The sequence below is a fragment of the Schistosoma mansoni genome, assembly GCF_000237925.1.
Source record: "Schistosoma mansoni, WGS project CABG00000000 data, supercontig 0113, strain Puerto Rico, whole genome shotgun sequence".
Lineage (NCBI taxonomy): Eukaryota > Metazoa > Platyhelminthes > Trematoda > Strigeidida > Schistosomatidae > Schistosoma > Schistosoma mansoni.
In genome coordinates, this window is record NW_017386033.1 from 794,423 (window position 1) to 804,829 (window position 10,407).

At 38.6% G+C, this 10,407-nt stretch overlaps 1 protein-coding gene across 1 annotated transcript in view; it reads left to right on the top strand.

The window, feature by feature from the left end:
* Positions 1-1,801: 1,801 nt before the first annotated feature.
* The window catches only part of Smp_000440 (hypothetical protein), a gene marked incomplete at its 5' end in the record, with an annotated part of 11,962 nt that continues 3,356 nt past the window's right edge, over positions 1,802-10,407 (top strand). The window contains 4 exons of the mRNA XM_018790415.1: positions 1,802-2,012; positions 3,253-3,527; positions 4,112-4,351; positions 7,787-8,137. Of these exons, the coding sequence (XP_018646325.1) occupies positions 1,802-2,012; positions 3,253-3,527; positions 4,112-4,351; positions 7,787-8,137 (1,077 nt within the window). The remainder of the gene's footprint in view (positions 2,013-3,252; positions 3,528-4,111; positions 4,352-7,786; positions 8,138-10,407) is intronic.

A 10,407-nucleotide genomic window follows, 5' to 3' on the forward strand; every position in this document is an offset into this window, starting at 1 on the left:
GTTCGAGTTGTCATACCACATTGGCACAGAGATGCAGTTGTCGATTCAAATCCTACAGTGGTAGAAGTAGTAAGAGTGTAAGCAGTAATCCGAAAGATTTTGATTTGTGTGAAGGCTGTGATACTGCCCAGGTGCCCAGACTGAAGCAGGTGGTTTTCTTAGGGGGCCACACCCCGAGCCTTTGACCTAAAGGTCTGATCCGCAAGGCAGTGGAGCATCGTGTGGAGGTGCAGTCCCATGGTAGCCGGTGACCAACAATAGGTTCATACGCCATTTGTTTCATCAGGACCCTGGAGCCCATATGCACCATTGGTTTGGAATCAGGGTTTTCCAACTCCCCTAGGTGGACCCTCCGTGTCCACCAACTCGGTTAAAGCGCCGGACATTCGCTTTTCGTCCTCTCACTTTCGTTAACAACAGTAATGCCGCTGTGAGAAGGCATTGAGTAGGACTTCCCTGACAGAGGCTATATACGCGTGGCCATATGAGAGCATTTCGAGAGGGAGAGCATACTTTCCCCACTCTCGGCCGTACCAGGGCATTTGGGGGCTACACCAAATCAAATGAGATTTGTGAGGCACATATTTATCTGGTGCTTTTTTGTACCAATATTTATATGTTTAAATAAATAAAAAAAATCCGAAAGATTAGAGTTTGAAGGTGTTATTTAAGGAGTATAATCCAGTGGAATAAATTTGGAAAGAGAAAAAAGAAAGGGATATGAAGAATTCAGAAGATTAGAATTTGGTAGAACACAAAGAGTGGATGCACCTTCGCCATTGCAAACGATTTTGAGCCATGTCATTTGAGGCATCTAACCATCGGTTGCTACCATCTCGCGAATCCCAATCAGGTAGTCTACACCTACCAACATGGCCCAGTCCACTTGTCAGCGACTTCATGGATTCATGCCATGTTTTGGTCTGGCCGCCCCTAGCTTTCTTCCGACCTACTCCTACACCATAAAGCATTGCACGTCGGGGCAGTCAGTGGTTTGGCATACGTAACACATGTCCCAGCCATCTCAACTGATGAAGTTTCAGCACTTCATAAATCGATTTACCATCCTTACCTAGTACCCGTTTCCTAACAACTGCATTACTTACTTGGTGGTCCTAGGATATACGAGCAATGCGTCGAAGACACCTATGATCGAACACTAGTAGCCTACAAATATCCTCTACTCTTATCGACCATGTTTCACTGCCATAAAGTAGGATAGAGCAAAATGCTGTGCAGTAAACCCGTCCTTTGGTTGCTAGACGGATATCTCGTCTACGCCATAAATGACGCAAGTTGGTGAAAGCTAGACGGAACTTCCGTATCCGTGCTGAGATTTCATCACACCAGACTACAAGGACTGATGAGACTCCCAAGATAAGTGTAGCGGTCGACACGCTCAACTACTTCACTACCTATCATTAGTTCAGGTGTCGATGCAACCCAATCCTGAAGTAACATTTTGCATTTCGAGGGAGAGAATCACATCCCGAACATACTTGCATTGTTGCTTATAGTGGTCAGTGGCATACATGGCGTCACTGTGATATTGTATTCTTTCGCATCTTATTTCCACGGTTTGATTGAAGTAAACGCAATTCTTAACTACTATGGTATATACTTTTTCAACCTGTTTGGTAGAAATAGTTTGACATCTCGTCCGTATTATCAATAGGCGCAATGTTTGCTTATGCATGGACCTGATCTCTCGAATCTTTAGATTCTAGAATGATTATATATAACCTAAAAACTTTCTCATTTTTAACATAGTAACTATGTTATTACTTTATCTGTTATTCAGAATGGTTATCCCAATCCATTTTTAAACCAACAACAACCAAATTCAGACAATCCCCAAGTTCAGAATCCTGGTCAGTGTGCATCACCAATTACCCAGCATCAATCCCAGCTAAATCAAGCTCAACCTTATAATAACCTCAAACAGCTGGGCAATGGAGTTGGGAACTATGAAGATTTGTTGGATGTAAAATATGGTGACCCATCCAAACAAGGTTTGTCGTAAAACTAATTTTCAAATTAAATGTGTTCGTTGTTTTTAGATACAATTTGTTTAGTTTTTGCGAGCTTCAATTACTTTCGTTATAAGCAATGGTCGACTGTATTGGTTAAATTAATGTTCCTATTTTATCGATGTACTTGATTAGCATAGTATAGTGGTATGTAAAAGTCTATTTTGCTTCTTTTGCTTATGTACCACGCAGACATGACTGCGACCGGTTTGAACCTCTTAACCACAAGTCGACTTTAGCCTCTGTATTAGTCGCCCGTAACCAAGATAAAACCTGGGACAAATACATGTTGATCCAGTCGCATACCAAATAAGCTGGAGAATATCAAAGGATCCAAAATAATCACAGTAGTACTGATAATGAAAAAGACTAAACACAGAATATAGCTTAAAAAGAGGCAATGGAAAGGTACGTATGAAAATAAACTGGGACGTGGAGAAAAGTTTATAAGATGCTTTTCCAGCACTATTATTATTATTATCGATTATTATTATTATTAGCTTTACTCAGTGCTATATTTTTTGGTATAATATAAAGTTCTCAGAGCAAAGTATTTCATCAGGTTTCTGTTTCTTATTTCTTGATTGGTCCTGATGATAAATATTGGGTGATCGCCAATTAGATGTTAGCAGTTCAAGAATATACATCTGAATAATGTACGTTCATTTCGATGTGCTCTTTCCTAAATTTTACAGCGAAAGGTCGTGAACTTTTCACATACGCACCTGAATGAATAGGTTGTACAATTAATTGACACGATGATCTGTTGAAACAAACAAAAGAAAAATAACTTGTTGAAATGTCTAGATGGTAGGAACTGGTAGCCCAGGCCAGTTCCGGACCATGCCATCTAACTTCTCCAACCACTGGTCAGTTATCGGTCCCTAAACAACTAGTAGATAACTATTATTGTTATCTTTCTGTTTCGGTGAAAAGTGGACGACTATTTTATCTCTAAAATGATACTAGAAGGTCGCTCCACAAGCAGACCAAATTTCCGATCTCATATATGAGTTTACTTACTATAATTAGACATTTGAATCTGCATATTTGTCACCTACTTCCACTTTAGTAATCCTTATAGGGATATCATAGAGCTAATGTATTTAACGTCATTCTATGGTACGTCATTCTATGGTAGGATGTTTATAATAAATCCATTAATTTATAATTTACAACCTATATATATATACATTAAACGATTTTTGTTTTTGTATTTTAGTTGGTTTCAAAACTAGCTCGAACCCACCCAACTATAATGCATTTCAATCTCAAGGAATGTCACTAGATACTGTCGGTGGAAAGTTATCTTCTGCCTCTCATTCCAACAACGGATCTCTGGTACAAAATTTTAACCATGGAAATGCCAATGCTCATGCACAGCACTTTTCACCACAATTTTACGCATCAGCGTCGGGTTCACCATACATGAACACAGTTGCTGCCGCTGTAGCTGCAGCAGCTGCTGCTAAACATGGACCCAACAATAGCTCTACCGTCAGTACAAATCAAGCTAATCCAAATATCGGTGTCGCTACTAACCAAGGTGGCGCTGTTACTGGGCAAAATCAAATACATTTACCTGGGAACCCGTCTCAAGGAATGGTCTTGGGTAATGCAGGTCAAAGTTTACATCACCAACGTGCTCCAATTCCACACGCACAACATTGACTTAAATGAATTACTGATCAAGTTGTTATATTAAGCTAGTTGTTGTTTGTCACTCTGCTTTGGCTAACCTTAAATCAAAGTTGTCCATAGAGTGGTTTTTTACTCGATTTGACTTAGATGGTCGAGACATTTGCCTTTTAGATTTTCGGCATGTGTAAATAGATACAAACGTCCTACCAAGATTATTACATTGAGACATGTTTTCTTTCCAATTTATGTTTCTGCGAAATGCTTGCATTAGGTTTTCACTTTAACTTCATTTTCTTACTGATGTTCACATCCTCATATGTTGCATATCTCTCATGAGCTTTCGTTTTTGTATCCATTATACTCGTTCAGCTTGATCCTAACGAATCTAAATCGCTGATCCAAAATAAACTTATTTGACGTATCTCTTGGTTTTCTATTAGATTTTTAGTCACATTGCTGATTGTCATTATTGGTTTTCAGGGGGCTGCAGAATGACAAAAACGGTTTGCCTGAAAAATTCACATGAATGGCATCCTTATGTTCATCAATATGGGTATTATGATCCAGTAACAGTTGGTAGTATTGACGGTACAGATACGACTCCACATGACCGGGCAATTCAGCGCGCCTTAACATCATCTTATAAGAGTAAAGATCACGTTTTTAACCGGAATGCAAAGGTACATATCAATTTTTTGTTTGGTAGTCGAAATCGTTACTTACACTGTAGTTCATTTCCCTAAGGTCGAACAATATTGAGTAATAGATACTTCTGTATTTTACTACACACTTCATGTTAGAGACTGACTATCTCTAAAAGTTCTGGTAATGTATTTCCAGTTACTAGTAACTTACGGGAACTAGATGTAATTATCTTGTCAATATCTATGGTAATTTGAATTTACGATATAAAAGGCTGGTATATCATACTTTCGGGTGTTTACTGCTAATAGAGGAAGGTACCATAACGAGGGCTTTTTACTGATTGCTTATATTTATCTAATAGCACTGATTATAGTGGTTCTGTGCACGGACAGGTCGGCTAATCGCTCCCGTAGCTTATGAAACGGTCATCGCGATTTGTTAGTTTGCCGACTTGCATATCTTCGGGATATGGTTGTCACTCAAATTTCGGAGTTTATCAAAGTGATGGAATGGACTGAGTGTTCAACGATGATATTTCACTCGAAACATGTGACTTTATAAAAAAGCCGCCGTCAATTAGTTATGACTATAAAATACGAAGGCCGTATCCAATTCGTTATGATTTTATGTCCGACTTTTTATCACGTGAATTATCCACCAATCGGAATACGACTTGTCTAGTCTTAACGCTGTGCCAAATCAATGACGTTCTACCAGTATGAGCAGTCTAGCGATTTTATTGATCCCTTGTCCGCCTAGCCCTTCCAATTGAGTTCAAAAAAACCAATTGCAGCTTCTGCTATGCGGATCGTTTATTTCAAGCATACTCGGTTTATATACCCGACAGTCAGTTAGTCAGTTACAACGTAGAACTTCGTACGTACGTACTTACATCAGTTCGAGTTGCCATACCACAGCACAGAGATGAAGTTGTCGATTCAAATCCCATAATGGTAGAAGTAGTAAGAGTATAAGTATTATGTGAAAGATAAGGGTTTGAAGATGTTATTGAAGGAGTATAATACGGTGAAATAAATTTGGAAAGAGAAAAAAGAAAGGGATATGAAGAATTCAGAAGATTAGAATTTGGTAGAACACAAAGAGTGGATGCACCTTCGCCATTGCAAACGATTTTGAGCCATGTCATTTGAGGCATCTAACCATCGGTTGCTACCATCTCGCGAATCCCAATCAGGTAGTCTACACCTACCAACATGGCCCAGTCCACTTGTCAGCGACTTCATGGATTCATGCCATGTTTTGGTCTGGCCGCCCCTAGCTTTCTTCCGACCTACTCCTACACTATAAAGCATTGCACGTCGGGGCAGTCAGTGGTTTGGCATACGTAACACATGTCCCAGCCATCTCAACTGATGAAGTTTCAGCACTTCATAAATCGATTTACCATCCTTACCTAGTACCCGTTTCCTAACAACTGCATTACTTACTTGGTGGTCCTAGGATATACGAGCAATGCGTCGAAGACACCTATGATCGAACACTAGTAGCCTACAAATATCCTCTACTCTTATCGACCATGTTTCACTGCCATAAAGTAGGATAGAGCAAAATGCTGTGCAGTAAACCCGTCCTTTGGTTGCTAGACGGATATCTCGTCTACGCCATAAATGACGCAAGTTGGTGAAAGCTAGACGGAACTTCCGTATCCGTGCTGAGATTTCATCACACCAGACTACAAGGACTGATGAGACTCCCAAGATAAGTGTAGCGGTCGACACGCTCAACTACTTCACTACCTATCATTAGTTCAGGTGTCGATGCAACCCAATCCTGAAGTAACATTTTGCATTTCGAGGGAGAGAATCACATCCCGAACATACTTGCATTGTTGCTTATAGTGGTCAGAAGACTCTGCATTTTGTCAGCGTCTTCACCGAATAAAACTATGTCGTCGGCGTATTCTAAGTCAACAAGTGAATCTCCCGGTAAAAGTTCAACTCCAGGAGATTGAGATGATGGAAGTGATGTTTCTAAAAGCATGTCAACGACAAAGTTAAACAAGAATGGGGAGAGTGGACAGCCCTGACGAACACCACTTGAGGTAACCAATTCTGATGACAGTTCGCCATAGGCTCTCACACGACCAGTTGTGTTCGAGTAGAGAGCCTTTATGAGGTTAATGTACTTCTTTGGTACTCCTTTCACTGACAAACACTGTCATAGAACCTCACGATCAACGGGGTCAAATGCCGCCTTAAGGCGGCAGACAGACCGCATCACACCATAATATAGAAAATAATATTTGTGCAAAATCAAGCCAAATGTGGCTGTGAGCGTTGGAGACATTAATCAATAAGCTGAATATAATTCACGGACCTTAAATCGTATAATAATAATTCATAGGTCAGAATGAAGCTTATAATAAGATGAATATAGATATGCACAATCTAATTACCAAATAGTTAAACAATAAGAATATATATAGAATAATAGTCCACCAGGATATAGCAAAGTAGGACGTAACATTACACGAGGTGTAGTTGGGATATGGGTCACTATACTTTGCGACAAGGTGTGGAATCTATTTTTCACTCAGAACACCAAATACTATTTGCTTACATTGATGAAGTTAGTAAACTGGGCCACTTATAAAAAGTTTGGTGTTGTACACCCAGTCACGTATTCGTTATGGGTAGCTACAATTTGTAATGGTTCGCGAAGCTAATGGGACTATTCTTCTGTATTCAGACTCCTCATCCAGTCTAAATGACGATTTGCAAATCATTCATACCTACTACCTTCACTTGAGGATGCAGTAATTAAATTAAGGGATGCACTCTTGCAATACGTGGTGTTTATTCAAAACGTAATCGCTATTGGAAAGCAATATAGTTCCTAAAGCTTCTGACTTCGTCATTTTACCAGCCCAACTGATTACCATCTAACTTAAAATTGGCTCCAAAATCCTTTCAGCAGTTAATAAATATGATCTCGATAATGCATTGGCTTTTTAGGATGGCATTATAGTTGTTAGTTACACTCTGGATGAGCTAATGACTCGTTTATGGATTTCCACTTACTGGAAGCACTCGGTTGCCTCTGTAATATTCTGACTGGTCTTTAGGGACTTTAGTATTTTTGGACGAATAGTTTGTTCACATATACTTTATTTGAGTTGTGGAGTTAGCATTATTGACGTACTTGGAAAATACAACACCTATTTATGGTTTGTAAGTTGTGTAACGGTATATAAAATATTCTCAATCATAAATAAACACATCCTGGATTATAGATCTCTATTGTCATCGTTTCCTCATTTGAGTTGCTGGGATTCGTTATTTGGTACCTATTTTGCATCGACCTATTTTTATATCTCTGTTCAAATTGTTTCTATGCTGAGGAAGGAATAATAATTGTGTACTAAACCAAACCTATGAATGTTGTTGTTGTTGCCGTTATCATCATTACTGTTTGCATTTAATCTTTTCTTTTTTATTATTAATACTGAGGCTACAATATTTGTAGGAAGATTACCTTATCATACTTCGAAAATTTGTTTACAAAAAGCACTGCATGAACTGTTGAATAAACATTTAGGAAATGATTTAAATAAGAAATCTAGAAAATACTGTCGCAGTCGTTCCCCATTTTCCTGCGATGAAATTTGGCCAAAAATTCATATTGTTCACAACATTGTTACTGGCTATCCATGTGGCTATGCATTTGCATATTTTTCATCAGAATCAGATGCCGAACGTGTACTGCGTGCTTGGCGTAATCAAACTACTGTTTCAACCAAATTACACTGTGGACTAAAAGATGAACGACACTGTGGTTTAGACATACCTAATGGTGATAAGGTTCGTTTCGATATAGTTTTATAGTGTTAATGTAATATATAATATCACTGCCAATTTATTTTAATCTAAACGTAACTAAACAATTGAGCACAGATCCCTGAATTGAATTTGAAAAAAAATCTTGTATTAGAGGCTAGTGACACTATTCAGCTGTTCAAGCAAAATCCATTTCTATAACTACTACGCTAACCAATCTAATTTGGTGATTACTGCAGTAAAGGTTCTTTTATGTTACAACTGGACAAATATTACTGTTCGTGAATAATTTCGTGTAGTATCTCACTTATTATATCATTCAGCCGTCTTAAATTTTATAATAGGAATTAGAAAGAGAAATTGATTATGAATGCAGTGATCTTGTGTGCTGTTAGAGGTGTGTGGGCAATTTTCACTTCCCGGTTGTCCACACCGTGGAAGTGTTCTTCTAGAGGTACCTGCAAAGGAAATCGGGTTAGAGGTGGTCTTAGTGACCTGATAGCGTGACCACGGTGCCCAAGAAACAACTGCTTGAGGTCGGTCACATACAGCTTTTTTGTGGGCAATTTCCGTGTTAGCTCCGTACTTGTTGGGACCTTTCTGAAGGAGATAGAAATCCGTGGGATAAAGCGAGGTGTGCATTTTTAGGGTCGACCTTTTCTAACCCCACCCTTCCTTGTGGGAAGGCAGCATTGCTGTTATACAGGTTTTCTGAAGGAAACACCTTACTGCCGTCACACCTCTGTACGGTCGGCAGTACGACTTCGCCTCCGGACCTTGGGCTTGCTGCTTTTCGTCTTACTGTTCTTCAACCGACTTGTCTGGCATGGTAGGGCCTTGAAGAACTGTTGTTCCATCCAGTATAGCTTGATTGGTTCATTATGATAGGCAAGCCCGACCACCACGTCAAGGTAGCAGCTACGGTTGGGGTCCGCGCAACTATCGTAACCAATGGTTGAAGACTCTGGGTGACATGGCTCAAAATCGACCACAATGACGTTGGTGTTTACACTCTTTGTCTTCCCTTAAACCGTGAGATTAAAATTACTCTATAACTTTATCTCTACGAACTAATTCTTTCTTCCTGTATTATACTCTTATACACAATATTTCTTTTATATATTACTACCATTGAAATAACTACTTTTATGAATTTTGTGTTGATCTTGTTTTGCTAATGAGGTGTGACAACTTGTATCGATGCATATATGTGCATGGTTCTACGCTGTTGCTGTCTGACTGACTGATTTAGATTATATAACTTAGTTCCGTCCTTTCGTTTGGCTCCTCACGAGCGGTTCACCTAGGGGAGTTGGATCAGACCTTTAGGTCGAAGGCTCCAGGTGTGGCCTACTAAGAAAACCACCTGCCTCGGTCTGGGCAGTAGGGTGATATCACAGCCCACTCACAAATCAAATGAATTGTGTGGCTCATATGTATTCGGTGCCCTTTTGTAATAATATTTATGTGTTCAAATAAATAAATAAGGCTCCTCACCAATATTCATCCACAACACCAGGGGTTGCACACAATATTTTCAGGTTTTGTGGCGAGAGCTTAACCTTTAAGCTGATGAGATAACATCCAATGGTTTTCATCTTTAACTTTAATCAACTGATGATATTGCAGAACCTTCATTAAGTGTCACTGGTAGACAACTGGCTCATTCCCAACACGGTTAAAACTCTACTTATCACAAATTTTCATTATTCTAATTTTATTTTTTCTGATAAATTCCCATAAGCTAATATTTATTAAAACAGTAACCACTGTCTCAGATAATAAGATTTTAAATAGAATTCGTTGACCGAATTATTCATGCTTTCGTAATGTCTAGTTGAGATATTTATGGTTATTAAACTATTAGTTCATCTGTAACAAACCACGGATTAATGTACATGACTTGCAGTTACACTTTTTATGAAAGGGCTGTTAATTGAACAACCTTATACGTAGGACAAAATAAGTAGAGAAATGTACAAATTTGTTAACTGATCAGTTATTTTTTGTATGAATACTTCTATACTTCAGTGAACTTTTATTATGGGAACAACAAAATCAAATGTAAAATTTAATTTGTTTGTAGATATCTTATTATTATTATTATTTAAATACTTGTTATATTAGTGTCGAGACATGATCCATGCTATGTTATTGCAGTAGTATTAGTAGTAGTTAAATAGATAAAGTTGGACCTAGTATGAGTGGTTGTAGTGTTGAAAGTAAAATATAATTGGTTTAGCCTCTAATACACAATTAATACAGAATTTTTCATAAGTTGAAAAGCGTCAGTC